The sequence below is a fragment of the Aquila chrysaetos genome, chromosome 25 (assembly GCF_900496995.4).
Source record: "Aquila chrysaetos chrysaetos chromosome 25, bAquChr1.4, whole genome shotgun sequence".
In the NCBI taxonomy this organism is placed as follows: Eukaryota; Metazoa; Chordata; class Aves; order Accipitriformes; family Accipitridae; genus Aquila; species Aquila chrysaetos.
This window is the reverse complement of record NC_044028.1, coordinates 19,465,946-19,489,580: the sequence shown is the minus strand read 5'-3', so window position 1 is coordinate 19,489,580 and position 23,635 is coordinate 19,465,946. Positions and strand designations below refer to the sequence as shown.

At 39.5% G+C, this 23,635-nt stretch overlaps 2 protein-coding genes across 10 annotated transcripts in view; one reads left to right on the top strand and one right to left on the bottom strand.

The window, feature by feature from the left end:
- The window catches only part of IFT140 (intraflagellar transport 140), a 95,871-nt gene that overhangs the window by 50,204 nt on the left and 22,032 nt on the right, over positions 1 to 23,635 (top strand). The gene's annotated exons all lie outside the window — the stretch shown is intronic.
- Positions 1 to 23,635, bottom strand: part of TMEM204 (transmembrane protein 204) — a 31,470-nt gene that overhangs the window by 4,951 nt on the left and 2,884 nt on the right. Inside the window, exon 2 of the mRNA XM_030001381.2 lies at positions 9,298 to 9,453. Coding sequence (XP_029857241.1) covers positions 9,298 to 9,453 — 156 coding nt within the window. The remainder of the gene's footprint in view (positions 1 to 9,297; positions 9,454 to 23,635) is intronic.

Below are 23,635 nucleotides of genomic sequence, written 5' to 3'. Positions count from 1 at the left end.
GTGGTCAGTTTTCCTTTTTGGTTTTCCTTTCAGCGCTCTTTTCCAGTTCACATACACTTTCACAGGGAGTCCAAAAAGCTTTAAATAAATTAAAAAAATGTCTGAAGCAAATCATAAAACCTTAAGCAGGAAGAACTTTGAAACTAAGCTGTGTGTACCAGTGACCTCTAAGGTACCAGGTACCTCTAAGGGACAGTTACAAATATTAAAAACAGTCCACTTTACACATCTTGCATTATTTGTTTGAGGCTCTCTTGGCGGAGGGAGCTAGGTTCACGAACACCAGTTACATAGAGTAACCATGATGCTATGTTATGTCTTGCAGCTTAATTTCCAGTTATTGAATTGTGATGGGTGCTTTCCCACTGCAGCTTTACAGATATTTACTCTACCATTATTTCTAGCTTAGAGAAGTAGTGGATGATTAGCATTTCTAGAAAGTCAGAAAGAAAGTCAGGTCTGCTTGTGCAAACCTGCTAGGAAAAACCTTTAGGGTTCCTGGTACGTGAGAGCTGTACTCCCTTGGGCATGAGCTTTGCCCCATTCTTTGCTCATTTAGCCAAGGCAAGCAGCAGTGGTCTATACATGTTCCTTTATGGCACAGCAGAAGTAAATAAATACTGTACGAATATTTTCAATATTTAAACTTTTTTCCAAATACCCAGCTTTTAATTAAATTACTTAGCTTTTTCTTTCTTGCTTATGTATCACTTATGGCCAATTACTGTCCTAAATGGCTACACATCTCCATGCTAGACTGGCCACCTTCATGAGCTCCCTTCCATCCAATGGAGCAATTATCCACCAGGAAAAAGCACTAAGGCTTCCTTACAGGTCCCAAAATAAAACTATTTATGCTAGCAAGACTATTTCCCTTCACAGGCCCTTTGCCTGAACCCTGATCAGATGAGCAGCCAGTCATGCAAGAGGCTTTAATTCCTTTTGCAGTTCTGTGCCAGTGTCTGAGTGGGGGGAACTGGGAGATGGTGGGTTTGAATGCTCCCTGACTTGGCAGATAACAGGACTGAGTCACTGGAGCTTGAGTGAAAGATGTAGGATCTGTTTAGAATACTTTGCTGCAGGCTAGACAGGAACTGACAAGAAGAGAGAAAAACATGACAGAGGTGCGAGAGTTGGAAGCATGTTACTGTAGAGAGTTTCCATAATTAGTTTTACACTTCTGCCAGTGTAAGTGAAAAATGTCACTGTGAACAGTATTTTCCAGCATTCTTATTTCATATTAGCATGACCTGATATTGGATTTATAAATGTAGGAACTCAAGAGCAAAAGGTGAAGAAATCGTACTCATTCAAAAAGACTGAGTTTGTTTAGGATGGTATTTAAATTTTGATGAATGTTGCTTTTGTAAAGATGATGTTGTGTGGAAACGCCCAAAGTTTGCTTGGGGAGATTTTGTCTGTAGTAACTTCATCAAAATTAGACTTCTTGAAGCAAAGAGCTCCAATGTGCTACTTTTGTTTTCCTTGCCCTTAGAGTGGTCATCTTGTACACCAGCCAAGAATTGAGATGGAACATTTAGCAGCAAGTCTGTTCTCTAAATAACTGGGCAAACACATTCAATTCACTTATTTTTGCCAGCCTGGCCCTTTTCCTTCAGTGGTTTCTCTTTCTTGGGGAAAGCAGATTTTTAAAATTTTTTTTTTTTAATTTTTATTACTTTGTTATATGGATATATCTGACGAGTGGTGTCTTCCTAGTTTGGACGAAACCTTACGGATAATTATGTGTGTGCCATTTGGTTGCAAACCCTAGTGTACCGATGCAATAATACTCAGTTTCTGTAAGCAAAGAGAATGAAACTGATGTTTGAGGAATGTTTTATTTTTACTAACGTAGCTAAAGCAGGGGTATTTTCATGATACTGGTATCTCCTGTTTTGCTTACTGCCTTCACTATAAGTGTTATTAGCATTAGGAAATCTTTGACAACATTTTAATTTGTTGCCTTTGAATACTGCTAAGTATTCAATTAGCGTATCGCTTTTGTTAGAATTTAGAGTAGGAAAAATGGTGCTGGAATTCTGCTCCTACTGATGGTTGTGTAATATGGGTATAACTCAGTTGTTAATGTAAATATACCAATGCAGTATTTGGCTCTGTATTTGGAACAGTTAGAAGTACACCTATAAAAATTAACCTTGTATTAAGAATAGCTTCTATCTCCATGACTAAAACTGACTGTGGTGACTTTTCACTTTTTAGATAGATATTTGTAACATTGAGCAATGTCTGAATTTAGTTGCAGTATTCCAGTACAATACCCGGAGGGAGACAGTTGGTTTCCCAGACTATTTCCCATAGCTATCTCTACTAAAAATAACCAGAAAATTGCTCTACTTGCCATCACTCTTCTTGATCTCTTAATTGCAATACAGTTTGAGGAGGGCTGCAGGTGGGAAATACTTGTTTACATTTAGTTATGAAAATATTAAACATTTTCATCTGGTTTAGTTTCATTTCTGTTTTGTAGCAATGACAAGACTTTTAGATGCATGGCTGAATTTCCCTGAATTAATTTCATTACGTACATCAGTCAATTTCAGATCATTTTATTGTATATTGTCTAAAGTCTGCACAGAGGCCACATCTTTACTAAAAATCCTGATGAGATTTCTTAAAGTACTTTATTTTCCCATAGAGCTGCTGTTTATCTCTAGTTGTTTCCCATCCATGGCAAAACAAGCCTGGATGGGGGGGCTTTTCCGCTGGGGAAGGAAACAGATAACAAATTCACTAGGAAGACTTTTGGTTGGGACAGTATTGACTGTGTGAGTGGGGGTGGGTTGGGAGAATGTTACTTTTTGAACTTACATTTCAGATCTGTATACTGAATTTCCTGTTTGACTGTAGCTGGCTGCAAGCCAACTACAGATTTTTAACATTTTAAAAGAACTCTTGTAGTCACTTTTTTACTTCGGTGATAGTTTTGGTTTTTTTTCAGACACCCCTTGATTCACATTCCTCCTTTTTATTAGTATATTGATAGTGCAGTTGAAGAAATACGCATTATGTTTTTCCTGGGTCGGTAGAAAGTCTATATTCAGAGTTATAATCCTCCTCTTTACAGCCTGTGCTATAGGATGACTTTTGCTGCCAGGAAAAGGGAGAAGGAAAATAGAGCAGCCAGACTGTTGTTGAGAATTCACAACCCACGCTTGTGCAGCAGAACTGCAAACAGGGAGGGGAAATTTTTCACCCCCTTTCTCTACATGCCCCATAAACATTTACAGGGAATGATTTAGCTGCAATGAGTCACAAGCCTGAATAAGCTGCTTGTAGGAGCTCAACTGTATTTATCAAAGTGAGATAGATTCCCAAAGTGCAATTGCTGTAGGACTTATGTAAATGATTAATCAATTAATACCTTTTCCTGTGTCAGCTTGGCACAAAAGAGCATTGTTACAGTGCAAGGCAAATGTGGAGCTTCTGTAATAGTTGTGTGCTCTTTGTTGTAGCACCAGCTGAAAGCTGTAGAAGTATGCTTGCTTTGGTTTATAATGCCACAGAGACTTTAGTGATTTTGAGTTTTCAGTTGTACATTATGGAGTACAATAAAAATTTCCTTCCAAGGATTTTGGTAGAATGTAACATCTCTTAGAATAAAACAAGTTGTGAGTAGCAAAGCTTCTCAGGGGCAATAACACCCTCTTGTCCTTCACTTTTCACCACTGAATTACAATGGCTTTCCACTTGTGGTGCTCTTTGTCAGACCCTCTTTGTCTTTAACTTGATAAGGTTGGGAGATTTAGTCAGTGTAAGGCAGTGAATTCCACTTATGTTGGTTGGAAGCCTTCAAAGGGAGGTGCAGAGCACTGTTTAACAAGCTTAGGTCTACTGACAGTGAACTTGCTTTTCTTGGTTACCTCTTGGAGGTTTCCTTATAAATTATGCCAGTCCTTGAACTGAAGTTTGAAAAGCATTCCCTGTGACTTAGACATGATTCCAGTTGGGCAGCTGTTTAAATAAGGATAAATGTGCAGACTTTCACACTGAAAGTCAGCTGCAAACATTGCTTGGCACCTCGGGTTCAGAGGCAGTTGGAGTCAATGAAAGTTCTGCTTTTGATCACAGTAGAATTCGTTATCAGACACAGGTAAGAGCTCTTGTCAGCCTGAGTGAAAACAGTTTGTGCAGAGAGAAGCAGTCGTTGACAAGTGATCCTCCTGGAAGTTTCAGTGGTCATCTTCTGCCCCCATTTTTCAAGTGCTCTGTCCATCTCCTGATACATCAGAGGGTTAGAGTTGCATAACTGTGGATCTAGCTAGGCAACTCAGTTTGAAACTTTTTTGGGAGACATCTCCATGTATATATAATATGCATGTTCATAAGCAATAGTTAATATTTGAGTTGAAGCACTTTTCATTTCACACACTTCTTTCTGCATTGCTGCATTATTTCTAACGCTGTATCTGTCATAAAACATGTTCCTTATACTTGCATATCTGAATGATATTTAGCTGGTAATATATTTGTTACCATATTTCTAATGAGAATACATGGCCTTGACATTGAGATGCTACGACAAATTGCCTGCTACTCATATCAGTATTTAGACATGAAGAATATACGTAGATCTCCCTGCTGCAGTTATACCAGTCGAAGAGTTCAACATACTTCTTGTGAGCTACTGCCCTTTCCAGTTTGCTGGTTCAGCTGCTCATGTGAACAGTTTCAGTCAAAATAAGTGGGATAAGCTTCCATATTTTAAGATCTTTGCAAACGCGTTTGATTTTGCAAACGTGTGAAAACAAGATTACTTTATTGTGACGTTTGCAGTCCACATAAAGAAGCAGCAAGTTTGGCACTGAGATGAAATAAAAATGAGAAATAATGAAAACATTTAGCACAAATCAAGCAGTCAAGTTCTGTCTTTCTGTTATGATTTTTAGGTTATTTACAGTGTCTCATTTATTTGCTTCCTTTTCAGGAAGTATTAGGTTTACAGCTCCATAGATTTCATCTTAGAAGAGATCTGGCTTGAGGGTGTCATGAAGGAAAAAGGTGGAAGGAAGTAATAGAGAAATCAGAATCACATTGCTATCATGAATATCTTCAGCTATATTCTCCAATGGCTGCTTTACTGGTCTGTTCTGCATTCAGATTTTCTGGATATCAACTAATCTAAAGTTGTAGTACCCAGAAGGAAGAGAGAAGGTAAATGGTCTAACAATTGTTTGATTTAGGTTTAATAACACAGAAATGAGAGTATGCGCGAACTCAGTTTTCCTGTGATGCGTTAGGGGTCTGGAGTGAAACACCGTCAGCAGAAAAACACAGTAGGAAAAGCTGGAATATAATGCTTGAAATTCAAGAGAGAGGTGAGATTGTAATTTATTTTGGCTGTAAATGACAAGCTCAGTAGGAACACAAAACTTTTTAATCTTCAGGATATTATGTATTAAAGTAATTTAATGCTTAAAATGGATTGGCAAGAATATTAATCATTATGATTCAGGTTTCTTCCAGTCTTGGACTTTCAGAAACTAGGATGAGATCTAATGTAAGGGATATTTTATCCTGGATTTTCCCCATTATGTTTCTAACATTTCACTCTAAAGTCTGCAATAATCAGCATTGTACAAGATCAGAGGCTTGGCTAGAGTCTCTTAAGGTCTGACCCAGTCTAGCAGGTTACTGCTTGTAGTAGTTTAATATTCTCTGAAGTGCTCTTTATTCCCTATCCTGTTAGTATGGATTTCCCTTTCCAACTGCACTTCTGTCAGCTCTGTTATTCATCCTATATTCAGCACATGGAGTTTGTAACAGTTCCTTGGAAAAAAACAGAAAACCCAAAACCCTCTAGAGGGAAATTTCTGAGCATTGACACAAAATTCCACATACAACGCTGGTTCCATTTTCACCACATGCCTTTTCCAAAGCAAACAGCTCGCTTTCCTGTTAAATGGGAGGTGTGAGGTTGCGGAGCTTTGGAGCTGTGTGAATCCCATTGCTGTCCCAGGAGCAATGCTGTTTCCTCTCTTCTTTCCTTCCTCTTTGCTTCCTGGGGCTTTATTTTCTGTCAGAGGTCCATCCTTTTTGAATGACTGTCAAATGCTTGTGCAGGTGGCAGAAGTTAAAAAGCCATGGAGCCTGGAGTCATTGCAAGCTCTAGTGGGATCAGAGATGGTTGATTTGAACTTCTGATAGGGTTTGGAAGATAATACTTAGTACACTTAGTTTTCTAAAACAGAAAGGACTTTTGTTCAGACCTTAGGAAACTATAATGAAACCCACACATAATGTTTCAGTGGGTAAATCCTGACTAAAAATAAGAAAATTGTAAGTTGACTTTGTGATTCTGAGCCCTATACTCAAGCCTTCCTCCATAATACTAGATTTCACTCTACCACTGCAGTTCTCTTCAGCACTTGTTGGCATATTCCAGGATGAAAGTTAGAGATCAAACAGAAGCTGGAATTAGAGGGGACATGAATCAAGATAATTCTTTCTGAAATTGCTGACAGGATGAGCAATTGCAGAACAATTCTCTAGATCATTTGGATTTTGAAAAGGAAAAAAAAAGGAGGTAGGTGCTTGTGTTTTCAGTAATATATTTGAAGGTGTAATAAACAGAAGTTACCCAGCCAGTACTCAAGAAATATTTCTTAAGATCTACGTAAGTGCATTCTTAAATATTGTTTGCTTTTCTCACACAAATTATCTGTCTGTCCTAAAGTACATTGGCTTTAACCCTTAAAATGAAGTAGGGGAGAGCTTCACAGTGATTTCTCTTGGGCTGTTTTGCGTGGACAAAGTGCTTTCAAAATCAGGCTTTGTACCCACTGTTCTGATGTTTTTGCCTAATATTGCTACTTGACTTTGAAAATTGATGAGAGATTACCATCTCGGAGTGGAGGCTCAAAGGCTGAGTACTACCTGTGGCTTCTAGGATCAGGGGCGGCCGCTTTCCTCCTCTTCAATAAAGAAATCTTCATCTCTAGATGTAGCAGCAATCCTTCATCAGAGGAACAGAAATGCTGGACTTGCTCACAGTTTGCATGTGTGTTTTGTCTGGTATCAAAGACATTTCAGCCATAATGTATAAAATGCTGTTGCCTGGGCCCAATCCAGAGAATTTGGTGGACGGGGCTGATGTTCATGGCCAGTTTGAGTGGTTCAACATTACAGACCACACATTGGGTTCTGTGAAAGAGGAAACAGCCTCTTTTGTCAGTGCAAGCTGTACTCTGAACTGCCTGTCCTGTGAGTGCAGACGCTCGATTACCCAGGTAGTCAGCAGTTGACATACCACTGTCCTGGAAAACTAGGGAGGTCTCCAAGAAGTCTATTTTATATTGGGATAATGGCAGATATGATTAATCCTTCCCTCTTTTTTCAAAAGTATACATTCCAGAAGACTTCAGCTGGTTGTTCTCAATATCAGGAAGGAATTTGTTTAAACATAAAACTCTCATTAAGATAATGAGATGTAAAATGAATATCATGTTACTGACCGCAAGGCAGAAAACCATCTGATGATGGTGAAGGAGAGTGTGGCAAAACTGCAAAGGAGGATGGGGAAGGGGGGCAGGGATAGCCACTGAAGTCATTGCATTATTTCTGGAGATGGGAGACCTTTGATTCATATAGCACAATGTCTGCGCAGCTGTCACGAGCTGCCAGATCCATCTCTTCACGCCTCTTGAACGCAGGCAGGCAGATGAACTCCTTGATTCAACAGCTTCTTCAGCCATTCTCATTAGTGTTTTGTTAATAATTCTGACTCTGGCCTTCCTCCCCTCTCCCCTCCCAGCACTGGGGATTTCAAGGTTCAGCTTGCATAACAGGTAATAGCAGGCATTTCCTTCTCCTGTGTCGGGATATCCTGGCGCCCTTCAGTCTCTCTCTGACTGTGTTTAAAACAGACTCCAGCACAGGAAAAAAAAAAAAGGGGGGGGGGGGGGGGAAGCGCCCAGTCTAAAATTAGCAGCCTTGATAGAAGAAAGGCACAGGGCTGTCCACTGTGCTGTTTGTCAATGAAACAACACATCTAAACAGGGCCAGAATGCATTTCCTCTCTGGGAAAAACAGACATGTCGAGTTTTGGGGAGGATGGGAGTGAGTGAGAGTAAAGCAGGCATCACATTGATGATCAGGGAGAACTATCCAGAAGGTATCTAAAGTTACAAAGACCATGGGGTACATGAAGAGGCTGTAGGGAGGTCTTCTTATGGCAAGGTTTTATATCTGTCTGTTGGTGGCACGACTGATGTTTGAGGGTCTCTCTGCACCTGGAAGCTGGATCGGATGCTTTGAGTTACAGAACACCAGCAGTCTCCTCCCCGTGTTTGGATTTCAGGTTCATCATCCTTGATGGGTATTTATTGCTGTGAGGACTGTATTTAAATGACCTAGGCTAGATTCTGATCTTGCAGCAGTGTAAACCTGAGGTCTCAGTAGGTTTATACCATTCTAAATATTCTGAGTTTTTAAAGTTGAAATTAAAATTTAAAATAAAATGGTGTTACTTTATTATAACCTGTTGTTTACATTGATAATAATGGTATATTTTTAATCTGATCTTGTAAGCAGCTTGAATGTTACACTCCATTAATGACAGTTTCATGCATGGATATTTTATACGATTGGACTCTTGGTGTAATGAATACTGAATGACTTATTTTATGTAGTAAAGAAAGGTATTATTACAAAATGTTTACAGTTTGTTGCCACTGCTGTCAATATGGAATTGTGATAAAACCATTTCCTCCTTTCCTCATTCATTTCTGTATATAGTCTGTGACCATGAGAATTACTGTGGGAAATTTATTTATAGCAGTCAATGTTATGAATTGACTTCAGCTTTCTTTGCTAGATTGCAGATGTATCTGTCTATCAAAACCCAGCTGATGGATTAAAATTCAGTTAGCTAAAAGCAAATAATCATGTTTCAGCAAGACTTCAAAAACTTGCTCGGCTGTTCTGCTCTGCTTTCAAACCATTCCTTTGGTATATTTTATCCTGCTAAATTGTGGGATTACATTGCTTCCAGTTTATTTCTTTCATGTTTGCCTTCCTGGTTTCATAGGAAATAATAAAGGCTTGTTTTTCTTGGTTGGCAGAAGACTCATTCTGATATATACAAGATAAAAGCTTCTATTCATGTACTGCAGAATCTCATGGGGAGAGCTTTTAAGAGACAATGAGCTTACTTTTAGTTTTAGGCCTTTTTGCTATTCTTTGTCACTTGAAAGATTTATAAAGTAAGAAACTCTTTTCCACCTGAATTTAATAGAGATGAAGTATTTTTCCATGAGTAAAAAGAAGTGGACTTACTGGCGAGTTGGAACACGGCAGCTATGGCCTCCTCCCACCACTGGGTATCCTGAGAAATGATAGGTAGCTCCATCAGGCCCAGGACAAAGATGAGCTGGCCAGCAGTCAGAGCAACAGTGGCGATGAGGTTACAAGCACGCATCATGTCAAACTGCACTAGGGAAACATAAGAAGTGAGCATAAAGTTAAAATTATATAAAATTTGGGGGAAAAAAAAATCCTGGCTGAGCAGGTAATGTAAAATTTGTCCGTCCGTAGAAAATGATTCTCAAGACACTATTCCTATTCCCAGAAGTCACTTGCTTTATCTGCATTCCCTGTGGTCTGATTAAGAAAAGATTTTCTTTCAGATGTGTATTCAATCTTTCCTTTAGTTACACAGCGTCCCTTAAGTATTGCTTCAGTGCAAAACAGTCTTGTATGAAACAAGCAGCTAATTTCCAAGGATGGCCAACTGGAGGTGCTTGACTTTTGCCCTATGAAGATTCTACCTATGATTAGTAGCCAGAATTGTTTGGGGCAGGAAAGGTGTTTGTTTTGCACTTGTGTGGCACTGACTGGAATGGAACCTTAGTTCATAAATAGGTTTTCAAGACCCTAAAATAATAATAATCCGAAAGACAAATCTATAACATCCTGAATTTTTTTCACCTAGTCCATCTGTATTGTCCTAGAAAACATCCTGTGGATGTTAACACTAACATCTTACTGGTTTAAGGGAGCTTTGTATAGAGGCTTCTTAACTTTTCCTTCTTTTAATGTTTATTAATCTTTTGAATGCACTGGAAAGACCCTTGTATTTCTATCTGTGTAACGAGGAGAATGGTTGCAATGAAGATGTCAGTGCTTGGCAGTTCTGAATGAGGTGTTATGGCATAAGTTACATGTATAAATAAAAAGTTACTTTATATATTTATATATATATAAAAGTTCATTATACATATACACATATATATATGTGTGTGTATATATATATATATATATATATTAGTGGATGTTGTTGTGGGAGTCTACTATTGACCACCCAGCCAGGACAACAACACTGATGAATTGTTCTACAAGGAATTAAAGGATATCTCTAGATCAACTGCCCTTGTTCTTATGGGTGATTTTAACTTCCCAGACATCAACTGGGAATATCATACAGTGGACACAAACAGGTCCAGGAAATTTCTGAAGCACATTGAAGATAACTTCTTGGTGCAGGTACTGAGGGAGCCAACTAGGAAAAGTGCCCTCCTAGATTTGTAGTTTGTAACCAGAGAGGGACTCGTGGGTGAAGTGGTGATTGGTGGCTGGCTTGGTCACAGTGACCACAAAGTAGTTGAGTTTCAAATCGTTGGCGATAGGAGAAAAACTGCCAGCAAAACTTCAATGCTGGATATGGGGAGAGCAGACTTCAGGCTGCTGAGGGGGCTAGTCAGTAAGGTCCCCTGGGAATCTGCTTTTGAAGGTATTGGGGTCCATGAATGCTGGTCACTTTTTAAGAGCCATCTCTTAAGAGCACAGGAGCAGGCAATTCCAAAGGGTCAGAAGTCATGCAAGTGGGGCAGAAGGCCGGCGTGGCTGAGCAGGGATCATCCTCTAGAATTTATGCAGAAAAAGAAAGTGTACAGACATTGGAAGCAAGGACAGGCAACACGGGAAGACTACAGGGATGCTGTTTGCCACTGTAGGGAGAAAATTTGTGTGGCCAAAGCTCGATTAGAGTTCAAGCTGGCCAGCACTGTGAAGGACAACAAAAAGAGCTTTTTAAAATATGTTAACAGCAAAAGGATAAGCAGAGGTAACATTGATGAGGTCAGTCAACTCACAAATAGAGACGCAGACAAAGCAGAGATGTTTAATGCCTTCTTTGCCTCTGTCTTTAACACCCATGATGCAGAGCCCTGTGTTGGAAGACCATGACTGGGGGTATGATAAACTCCCAGCTGACCCTGAACTTGTTTGAGACTTGCTGCTCCAGCTGGATGTGTGTAAATCTATGGGGCCCGATGGGATTCATCCCAGGATACTGAAAGAGCTGGCTGATGTCATCGCAGGACCTCTATTCGTTATTTTTCAATGGTCTTGGGAGTCTGGAGAGGTCCCAGTTGTCTGGAAGCTGGGCAATGTCCCTATTTTCAACAAGGGTAAGAAGGAAGACCCTGGTAATTACAGACCTGTCAGTCTCACTTCAGTGCCTGGTGAAATTATGGAGAAGGTTATTCTGGGAGTTACAGAAAAACACTTGAGAGACAACACAGTGATTGGTCATAGCCAGCATGGGTTCATGAAAGTCCTGCTTAACTAACTTAATTTCCATTTATGACAAGGTCACCCATCTAGTTGATCAAGGGAAGCCAGTACATGTTGTGGTGTTGGATTTTAGCAAAGCTTTTGATACTGTCTCTCACAGTATCCTTCTGGACAAACTGTCCAGCACACAGCTAGACAAGTCCATACTACATTGGGTGAGCAGTTGGCTGATGGGTCAGGCTCAAAGAGTTACAGTAAATGAGATTACATCAGGCTGGCGACCAGGCACCAGTGGGGTTCCCCAGGGCTCAATTTTAGGGCCAGTGGTCTGTAATGTTTTTATAAATGATCTGGACACAGAAATCGAATGTACATTAAGTAAGTTTGCTGACGATACTAAACTGGAGGAGCTGTGGACTCCCTCAAGGGTAGAGAGGCCTTACGGAGAGATCTTGATAGGCTAGAGAGCTGGGCAATCACCAAGCGTATGAAATTCGAGAAGAGCAAGTGCCGGATTCTCCACCTGGGACGGGGTAATCCTGGTTATATGTACAAAATGGGGGATGAGAGGCTGGAGAGCAGCCCCATGGAAAGAGATCTGGGGGTTTGGGATGATGGCAAGTTGAATATGAGTCAACAGTGTGCCCTGGCAGCCAAAAGCGTCAACCATGTCCTGGGGTGCATCAAGCACAGCGTAGGTAGCCGGTTGAGGGAGGTGATTGTCCCACTCTGCACTGCACTGGTGTGGTCCCACCTCAAGTACCGTGTGCAGTTTTGGGCGCCTCAATATTAGAAGGATATCAAACTATGAGAGTGTGCCCAAGGAAGGGCAACCAAGATGGTGAAGGGTCTCGAGGGCAAGACTTATGAGGAACGGCTGAGGTCACTTGGCTTGTTCAGCCTGGAGAAGAGGCTCATTGCAGTCTACACCTTCCTCAAGGGGGGCAGCGGAGGGGGAGGTCCTGATCTCCTCTCTCTGGTGACCAGCAATAGGATATGAGGAAATGGAATGAAGCTGTGTCAGGGGAAGTTCAGACTGGACATTAGGAAAAGGTTCTTTAGAGAGGGTGGCTGGTCCCTGGAACAGGCTCCCCAGGGAGGTGGTCATGGCACCAAGCCTGTCAGAGTTCAGGGAGTGTCTGGATGACACTTTTAGTTATGTGGTTTAGTTTTAGGTAGTCCTGCGAGGAGCAGGGAGTTGGTCTCAATGATCCTTATGGGTCCCTTTCAACTCAAGATATTCTATGATTCTATATTAAATATAAATAACAAATGCAGAAATGATTACAGACATACATATCTGGAGTCTTGGCTAGAAACCTGATTAAAATGTGTCTCCCAGCTGGCTACTGAATGGAATATATTCATTGCAAAGTTGGGTACTTTTAGTCAGGCTTTTTTCCTACTTTTCCTGTTAACCTGGTGGATGTCCTGTTTTCATCCTTTTCCTTCCTCTCTAGCAAAAGGTGGGATTTGTAAATATTGTGCAATTCAACATCTCTTGCTAATATGTTGCTGCTATTCTGAAATCGAAGCAGCTCAGTGTTTAAGTTGGCATATGTTAGAAGAAGAATGACATGAATATTCACCAGATTTTCAAAGGTGACTTAACTGGTTATAAGTTTAGTGGGTGCACTGACCACCAAAATTTGATTCCTGATCTTCCAAGGAGACTGCTAGGAAGTGCAGAAAACAAAACTTGATATAAACAAGCAAAAGTAAACATCATTGTGGTAATCATTGAGTCTGGTCTACTTTTGTGAGTCATAAAAACGAGTTTACCCTTTGTTTTCCCCCATAGGTCATCTTTATCTTCTAGTGTTCTAAATAACAACTCACAATTTAATTAAAATTTAATAAAATATGGTATTGTATCTGAAAGAGTTAGTTAAGAACCATAGTCTATTAAACTTTTTCATGTTGAATAAAATGTTAAGAAAATAACATACTAAGTATTTTGGGGTTTTCCTAGTAAGTTCATCTCTGACCAGAGAGGAAAATTATTTCACTCAAAAAAATAGTTTGCTCAAAGGTTTTGTGTTTAACTTTCACAGTTGTCCTTTCTAGCATTGGGAGCATTTAGATCTCTTGCCATGTTGAATGCTTACAGGTCATGAGGCATGTTGGCTGATAACAGAATCAGATTCAGATGTCCGAGCTTTGTAAATACCAGTAAAACTTTGAGCATTTGGAGTGTTCTTCTGTTTTTCCACTTAAATGGACTTCTGTAATACTTTGAGGAACCAATGTTTGCTGAAGAGATAGTAATGACTTTCAAATGAGAAATGTACTAAGTAAAGAGCAGGCTTGCATCCATTATTATTAAAGTACTTTCATTTGTCAACAGAGCTATCTGTAGTGTCAAAATAAAAAAATAGTTGGTTTACAGCCATAATTAATTCTGTTGCTTTGCCATAGATGATATTATATCTAGCATACTAAAAATAGGAAGTTTATGACTGTGACTCAATTGAATTCCAACAGAATTTGTAATAAATTAGTCTTTAAACAATGGTTCTGATAGCTGTCCTCTCTTGCAATTGGAGAGAGCAGTAGCATTGGATGTGTAACATTGATGATCTTTACTGCTGTTTGTAAGAACTGCAGACTTAGGGATGCTTATTTGCCTAATACATTACCCTGTTCAGAGAGATGTAGAAATGCAACTGATATTTTGCATAGCTGCTTCTTTTAACCAAAAAGGTCGCACATGGTCCAGGTTGGAACCGCAACAGGATGATGACAGGTAGAATAAGGAGAAAGCAGCTCATATGATTTCATTAAATGTGAAAACAGTTCTTTTTATGGAATAAGGTTTTACAAGAATTGAGTACCCTTCCATATTTCATAGTAGAATATTGTTGTTTTATTCTAACAGGTTTAATGTATGATCTGTCATCTTTTGGTTTTGTTCTAGAATTGTAATGATACCTCTTCCTCAGAGGGGAAAAAATCAAACTTAGTAATGTATAGCTCTTATAAACTCCATTCTTCTTGCAGTAGAGCTTGTTAATTGTATTCAGCCTGAAAGTGCCGCTCTGCAGATGCCTATGCTTTCTTACTCACAGCCATTGTAACTTTGCATGTTGTTAACTCAGCACATGGTAATTCTATTTTGTACACACACAAACCTAAGCTGAGCTGCTGCAACATGAAACCTACCACCCCAAAAGGTGGTAGTTGCAGAAAGCAGCTCTGGTCTCCTTGTATTGAGGACAACCTCTGAACACCACCAATCAAGAAAGGGAATTGAGTGTGCAATTTCAAAGCATTTCCTCAGAGCCTGTACCCAAAGACGTTGAAGGTGTAAATCATGTTGAGGAAGGCCAGGCTACAAAGCTCTTTTCCTGCTTGAATGAGTGTTCCATCCAGGAATAAATATTTCTCATCTCATATAAAATTGGCTGCAATATAGTTTTTGTAAAAGCTGTGAAATCTAGTGCTTACCTTTGTGCTCTCTACTCTGCCTGTTGCTGTTTTAAATTACATGTAAATCAGAAATTCCTCAGCAGCCATCTTCAGTCCATTCTGATGTGTTTTCTATAGACTTTATAATTAGTATGAATTTAGGATCATCTGTTTAACCATTTCAAACATTTCTGCTTCATTTACAGTATCCATGATCCCATTGTAACTTTCTGTGGCCATTGCAGACTTCCATCAACTTTTGCAGAATGATTTATGTTAGCCACAATTGGTAAAACAAGAGGTTCATAATGATTATAATGTCTGCACAATTACTGGTGGCATTTGTGTTAACCATTACCTTCTAGAATCTATTCTCTAAGACTGTCATGATATAGGTATTTTGAATGTCCTACCTTTTTTGTTTTGAACTTGTTAATGTTACCTGTCTCCTGAAGTTTAACTGTGAAAGGGGTTTCCTATAGCTAGAGGTGGATGCTTACAGCAGAACAGAACTGGACGCCGCAGAAGGTGTTTATTCTTTAGTGTGTGTCAGACATAGGTGAAGGAGAGAGGGCAATCCAGAGTATATCTCTGCTTTACACCTATCTTTCCTTCACCTCCCTTAAGATGCAACTTGGTTGTTGAGAATTGGAAAGGAGTAGACACTGAATGGCTCAAAAACTTTGCTCTAAGCAGCCGTCGTTCATCAATATAAAATGCTAGTCTCTGACTTTTTCCTTCTGGAAGCCTATCTTGATCCCAGTTTACCCTGAGAAGTAATTAATTCATGGACAGGGTATCCAGCTGGGTCTCTTGTACAGCTGGGGGTACTGGCTAATGAATTCTGCTTTGTTTAAAACACAGTGATCCGTCAAGGGTCAAAACCCAAACTCCAGGGATGGGACCAATTCAAATTCCTTGTTGTTTTGCTCACTTCCTAGACCAGATGTATCCATCTGGATTAGAAATGTTGATTTGATTTTGTTATTTGCAAGCAGCAATTTTGTTTTGTTATGTTCCATAATAGCCCCAGGACTATTTATGCTTTCAGAAGTAGGTTAGTCATATTGGAAAGAAATTTGCAGTGTTTTGGGATAATGAGGAAGGATGATCTCACTGAAAAATCAGATTAAGCTAATTGCTTAAAATGTGAGGTTTTCTTCCCCTTTTCTGTCTGCATATAGGGGAAAAAAGAATCATAACTGGCAATTTAAGCTTCTTACTGATTAAAGCACAGAGTGCATATGAAGGAAACTAAATGGCCCAAGATACTTTAATATTTGTCTAAAACTTCCCCTGAGAAATACCACTTTTGGTGAACAAAATTTTAGTGCAAACTTAGGTCCAGTTTCTGTAACTTCCTAAGTTACCAGCCCTGGGAAGAGTCTAGTGACCGTACATTTATTCACTATATAGGGACAGTACTGACTCTGAACACCTCACTGTGGCTTCACAATTTCCTGCCTGTCATCTAAGCTGCAGGGGCTGACTGTGAGCATGCTGTTATCGTATCCCCACTGTGGAACACAAAATGTGTTACATCAGAAAAAAGCTATTTAAACTTTGTAATTAGATGGGCAGGAATTCATTATGCTTAGCTGAAGGATAGTACCACCTTTAGGCTGCTGCTAAGTTGATTACATCTATCAGTTCATCCATACTTTAAATCTCCTGAGGAATTTTGCTGCCTCCTTTCTACTGATTGTTTTGGTGTTAAACAACTACTTTAGTTGTGTTTAACTTCAGTTTTCTTTTAACCAAAAGTTACCCTTTTGGGTATTGATTTTAAAAATCATTCCAACCACTAGAGTTCTGAGTGTAATACCTTTTCATCATTGACTTGCTTTTTAAACATTACTCAGTTGTTAACCTTTTTTCACTGTCAATATAAAAAGGCCGACTTTATAGGAGGAATTCAATGGTTGCTATGTTTGCGATGAAAGGAATTTAAAAAAAAAGTATTCTATCTGTGCTCTTTCCTTTTTATGGTTCTTGGGTTTATTTATTGATTACTTATTCAGTGAATTATTGAGTATACATTCTGAGATGTACCTGATTGTCTTCATAAACATTTCATGTTCATACGTGACTTTATTCTGGAAAGGAGGGTAAATGGTTGTGTTTCTGAAATAGAGATTTCTAAATGATTATGGATAGAACTGGTAATGCTTCTTATGCTTAAGTTGCTTCACTTATTTTTGTAAGAACCCATTTTCAGTTGCTTGTAACTGCTAGACTTCATCTTCTTAGGCTGGGTGTCTGCACACTGAGATCATATTCTGCTGTTAAAATTTAATCTAACTACATCAGTAATTAGATTTTCTCTAATATAATCACAAGATTCTAACTGAGTACACTGTTTTCCTCTGGAACTTGACTTGGCACCTAGAGTACTGTGTTACCTGGAGTACTCGTTCAGCTCGGGCCTCCAACGTAAAAAGGACATGGACCTGTTGGAGTGAATCCAGAGGAGGGTCATGAAGATGATCAGAGGGCTGGAGCACCTCTCCTATGAAGACAGGCTGAGAGAGTTGGGGTTGTTCAGCCTGGAGAAGAGAAGGCTCTGGGGAGACCTTATAGCAGCCTTCCAGTACCTAAAGGGGGCCTACAGGAAAGGTGGGGAGGGACTTTTTATCAGGGAGTGTAGTGATAGGATGAGGGGTAAGGGTTTTAAACTGAAAGAGGGTAGATTTAGATTACATATTAGGAAGAAGTTCTTTACTGTGAGGGTGGTGAGGCTCTGGCGCAGGTTGCCCAGAGAAGTTGTGGCTGCCCCATCCCTGGCAGTGATCAAGGCCAGGTTGGATGGGGCTTTGAGCAACCTGGTCCAGTGGGAGGTGTCCCTGCCCATGGCGGGGGGGTTGGAACTAGATGGTCTTTAAGGTCCCTTCAACCCAAACCATTCTATGATTCTATCATTTTGCCAAGGTGTTACCCTGAGATACGGGATACATCTCCTGCTATTCTATTAATACTTACTCCAGTAAGTAGTCTGATAAGTCTTAGTATACACTGCCTTAACAGAACCATAGCTGGCAACTAAATCCTCTGAAAGCCCAGCAGCGCTAGGCATGTTCATCACATCATGGCTCTGTTGTCACAGAGCAGTGGATATGCCACAGTACTGACTACAGTCTTTGCATGTGTTCATCCAGCCACTGTGGTACCAGACACTCAAGAGCAGAGAGCAGAGTTTGTTCTGTCCAAGCTCTGAGCCCTCGTTATGTGGCTCCAGTGAGCTCTACTTCTCATTCCTGCCCCAGTTACTAAGCCGTTTGGAAAATAAGTAACAGCTATGCCTGTGCATTAACCTAAAGGTTTGAAGCCTGCCCATGATTCAGGTTGAGCTTAGTGTGGGCTTTTGTACAGCAGAGTTCTACTTTTTCAGCCTTTCGGAGTAATTTTTAAAATCCACATTATAGGGACTTTAGAAATGCAAAGCCAAGCATCCAAACATTGGGAAAAGCCAGAATAGTACACTTTTACCTAAATGGGCTTATACTGTTTTTTCCTGGGAGATCTGATCCATTCAACACATGAAATAGTGCTTTGCAAAAAAGCTGAAGTGGTACTGTTCAGACTGGCTCTCTATTTGACTGCTGTCCTGCTAACTCTTACTTACGGTCTTGCTGTTAATGAAATTGCATTCCAACCTGGAGAACTGAATTCTGTATTAATAAATAATTTTAGAAGAAACCCTTCTTTATAATTCTAAAAAAAATCTAGTTTAGCCAAACTTTTGGCAACTAATTGTGTGTTCCTCTTGTTTTGGATGTCAGCATTGTCAGCAAAGATAGATGTGCTGTGCCTTGAGTATCAAGAGCACTATGAAAATGCAAAGTACAACTATGCTTCATTTTACAATGTAGACATAGGAGATTCAGCACTTACTGTTAAAATAGTTAAGAGATTATAAGGACAATAAATAGAATCACTGTAATTATTCATTGACAGTCAGCATCATGCTATGCCTCCCAAACTTCTGCTCTATTAATGAAGTCTTTGCACATTTCATTCCTTCTGCTGATTTAAATTTGTGGTGTTTATGTTGTTAACCTCTTGAGCTGTTTTTTAGAGTATGAATTAGGAAATACATTGAAACACTTTAACGGTATTTGTGAAACAAACTAGAACAAATGCTGGCAGTATCTAAGTGCACCTTTGCCTGACTATTTAACTGAGACTGTGGGAAGATCTAATTAAAGCACTGCCTCTTTGATACAGATATATTTTGATGGTCTGAATATACAATAATTTCTGAAAAATGAAACAGATCTGAATCTAGTTTTTTCTTCATCAGTTTGTCCTTTCCACATGAGGATGTTGTTTGCATGTCTTATTGTAAGGACAGGACTTTATCCTCAAAGGGAAAGTGTCTCCCTCTCTCTTTTCTTTTTAAATCTCCATAAGCAGCCATATAGCTTTCAGCTACAAGAAGTCCTCAATATGTTCTGTTGCTGGATGGATATCTTAAAAATGAGAACGGTCACTTATTTTGCTTGGTTTCATCTCCTGCGTAGCTTTGTAAAGTATGCAATTTATGCTTTTTCACATAAAAATAATAATTTTTTTAAAAGGGAGGGGGGGAATCCAATCTATTTTGGCATAATTACAAGAATGTTCTGATGTGAGAAACTGGTGAAATCTTCCATCCCTTTAGGAATTTTGGAACTTTATGATTGAGCTCATCTGAGCGTGAAACTTCATATTTGATTATTTAGTTTGAAAAGCATGCAGATCTTGTTTGGGGGGAGAAGAAGAGTGTGGCTGGTTGGTTGGTTGTTTTTTTAACAGCTTCAGTAGTTACTTTTGGAGTGAAGACATAGCTACATCAACTATTTTCAACATGAACAAGTGCTTATGGTTAAATGGTGGGCACCTTTCAAACTCAACATTAAGACCAATTCTACACAGTGATCAGTTTTAACAGACAAGGCTGTTACATAGTTCCTGTTGAGATGTTAGTTGTCTACATGTTATGGTTTGCCTGTTTATAAACATCAGTAGGGTATTCTTGTTGGTGGCTGTAATAAATGCATTTAATCTGAAATTTTCAAAAGCTCCATAGCTGTTTTCACTCTTAATGCTTTAACTGAATTCAAAGTCTCAATAGTGAGAATAATCAAACATTGATTTCTCTGATAATATTTCTTGCAACACATGTGAAGGTACTGTATTGAAACACATATTAGGTTCATTTTCCTATCCTGGGTCCCCAAAAGTTTTGAACTTTTCCAAAATAAGTACACAGCATAGTAAAATCCACATTAAAATGAGCATTCACTCTAATTTGAAGAGCCAGACGTCTTACAATTCACCTCCAGAAAGATTGCATATTGGCCTCTACCATTAAATTAGTAATTTCACTTATTTAAATATTGATCATATTGCAGATGTTAGGAGGGGGAATCACAAGCCCTGAGCTGCCAGCTGTCTGCACTGTCGCCATCTCTGTGTAACAGCCTGAGCCATTTACGAAGCAACCATGTGTATAGTAAGGTTTTGGGCTTTTTTTAATCTGATGGTAGTTCCTGTCTTCTGCAAATGCAGTGGGCCTCCTTTCTTGATCTGTATATATTGAAAACGTTACGTGTGTTTACAACATGGTCAGCTGCTTGACTCATCCTGGCTTCCATACAGCCAAATGTCAGAGAACTTTGTGGACATTGGAAATTTGTGTAAATACAGTGGACATTGGCACTCAGGTGAACTGGTACCTCTGCAAGCAAACATCAGCTCCTTATTCCCGCACAGAGCAGCATCCTGCCTTAACTGCTGTATTTCATAGTGTACATGTGTTTGCATAAATCATACATTTAGGCTGAACAGGTGTTCATATTTGGTCCCTATGGCAGTCACGTAGGCGCTCATGATACCGTGCCTGTCCCTGGCACTGGTTTTACTTCCTTGTAAGAACTACAATTAATGAGAGCTATCTTGCTCTGGGCATCTGTAGTTGATATACGCTTCCCACTGTTGGGATTTTCGTTACATCTTCTGGAGCCCCAAAGAACTGAGCAAGGTTTTTAGATCTTTTTAAACCCCTCCCTATTCCTGCGTCTCCACATTGTTCATAATGTTCTTTAGACAAAAAGGGACAGACTGTGACCTTGGCTAATGAATAAATCAGCTCCATCTGTCCACCCAGAGATAGCCTTGTAGCACAGTAGGGCTTAAGGGCATATTTGTACCGCGCAGCGTGGTTAAAAATATCTAAGCTGACTCCAAGTAATCTGGTGTGTTCACACAGTGCAATGCAGTATTACTGGCCAGGACATAAGTAACGGTGGCTTTGAGTAGGTCTGATTTGCTCTGAGAGGGCATCACTGGTGGTGTAGCTGCGTGTTCTCGCTACTTGAGGTAGCTTGTGTGTCCCTGCGTGATGCTGCATCGCTTGGTATGCTGTGTCTGCTCGTGCATCAAGTAGGCACAAAGCTGAGTACTGAGTACTCCAGACACGCTGTCTTACCCAAGATCTTACTACATGTATGCTTCTACTATATGTGGTCTTTTTTTGAAGGGTTAAGAGATGCAGACAAGAGCATAATCTTCCCAAATTTTGCAACAGCTCTGAAACTGCATGTCCATAACCTTTGGCAAATTTCTTTGCCCTCACTCAGATGACAGGAGAGTGAAGCTACCTGGCTAGGTTTCGTTAAAGTGTTTTGAAGAGGGGATGTGCCATCTGGGTTCTCGGTGAAGCCTTTAAGTTTGTATCGCCTAGTGGTTTGTCCATGTTAGAAAAACTTTGATTGGTGTCCTCATAACTGTGCTCTGATTCTCAGCATAAGCAAAGATTTCAGATCTGATAGTTTGTTGCCACTAAAAGGGAGCTATCTCACCCGCCATCACACTTGCCATCACTCAGCTCGTGCTAGAAGCAGTACTTGTTGGACTCCTGATACCACCGGTTAATCCAACAGAAAAACAACCACACAAAAACCCCATCCTATCCTGCTGCCCAAACCTTCCACTCCAAACCTGGATATTTTCTTGCGGTTAGTCATTTGAACTGTCTCACAGAAGCTTTTTAGCATCACAGATGGTTGAAAGAAGGGTGCAGGAGTGCACAGCGAGAAGGAGAGAAAGAAAGAAGTGGATAAAGACAAATGGAAGGGGTTGAGATCTCCCCCTTCCAGGAGTAGTGAGGCTTGAGCTTGAAGAACAGAGTTGAGGTGCTTTCCCCTAGGACCAAAGTCATCCACGTTTCTTGTGTTGTGCCTTGTTGAAATAGTTCACATTGAGATGCTTTGTCCCCATATAATATTTTTAATATCATTTACTCCTGTCCCTGGATTTTTTTTTCCTATTTCTAATCTTTTTTTTTGTCACAGCATCTCTTTGCTGCAGCATCTGTAATCTCCCCTTGTCTTTTATGTCACTTGGTATTTATACCAGTGGTCCTTTACCGACACTTTAATATCCTTGATGTGGTGTTTACATTATAGGATTTGAATGCAAAACACCTTAGTTTTCCTCTTGCTCCAGTGGTTTGTGTTATGGTGAAATAATTCACACAGATGTCCTGTTAGTGGGGAATTGCATCAGAGAGGTATTTGGTATGGAATTTGACTTTGTGCTTCCAGAGAGGCTTTTGGCAGACACGCTCCATCACGTTGACTTTTTCTGTTCATTCTCTGCACAATCTTTTGACAGATCAGTTACTATGAATTTTACTCAAAATATGCAAAACTTCAATTATTATTTGTTTCAATTTGCTGTAGTTTATTTTTAGTTTAAGCACATGCAAGTCCTGACACAATGAGCTACTTCCATAATGTTTTTGAAAATCATTTTGCTTGAGCTGTGTACATGATGAGGGAAAAAAAACCCACCCCAGCTTTACTGTGTCCCCTGAGAAGGTGCTTTGCCAATGATTTCAATGGGAGAAAGAGCACGCAGTGAAAGTCAGTGAAAAAAAGGTTTTAAGAATGTGCTTCTCTCTGCCAGTGAGCAAACCTGCTTATAGTAGTGCATTTAGTTGGCTGTTATTTACATAGTAATTTTACAGAAGCCATCAGTATATGGAAAAGCAAATTCTCAAACATTTTGAAGTTTTTCTGTTGAACTGTGAGATAAATAACTTGCAGGATTGTGGCCTTTTCTGCATTGCTATTGGAAGAACATATTTTCTATTTATTGTTCTACCAATGGCATCCAAAATACTACATGTTAACTCCTATCATCGAGGAAGAAATTTATTTGTTCAGAAAGTTATTTTTTATATGTATGTACACATATACACACAGACACATGTTTGTGATTTATCTACAGCTGACAGATGAAGATTGCCATATATATTACTAAAATAACATGTGGTTTTTATTAGATAAATTCTTTAAAATGACAAAAACATGGATGCAGAATCAGGATCATATTGTGTACAATCCATGGAAACATATTTGTCTTAAAAATATGTGCAACAGATTTGTTTCCTCCTTAGTTTGTCATGGCACAGCTGCAGAGGTGAGATTTTTTCTTTTAAATGCTTTATAAAGATTCAGAATTGGCCTATTGCTTACTATTTCCTTCCAGATTAAATAGTGAATGGATGCTTTATTCCTCACAAATTGAGTCATTTGGCTTCAAAGTCCTCCTTTAAATGAGAATTTTTAAGACTGACTGTTAGAGAATTCTTCTGGGGACTTGATCATGCTATAATTATTACTCTGAAATTTTAAAATTTTCTATC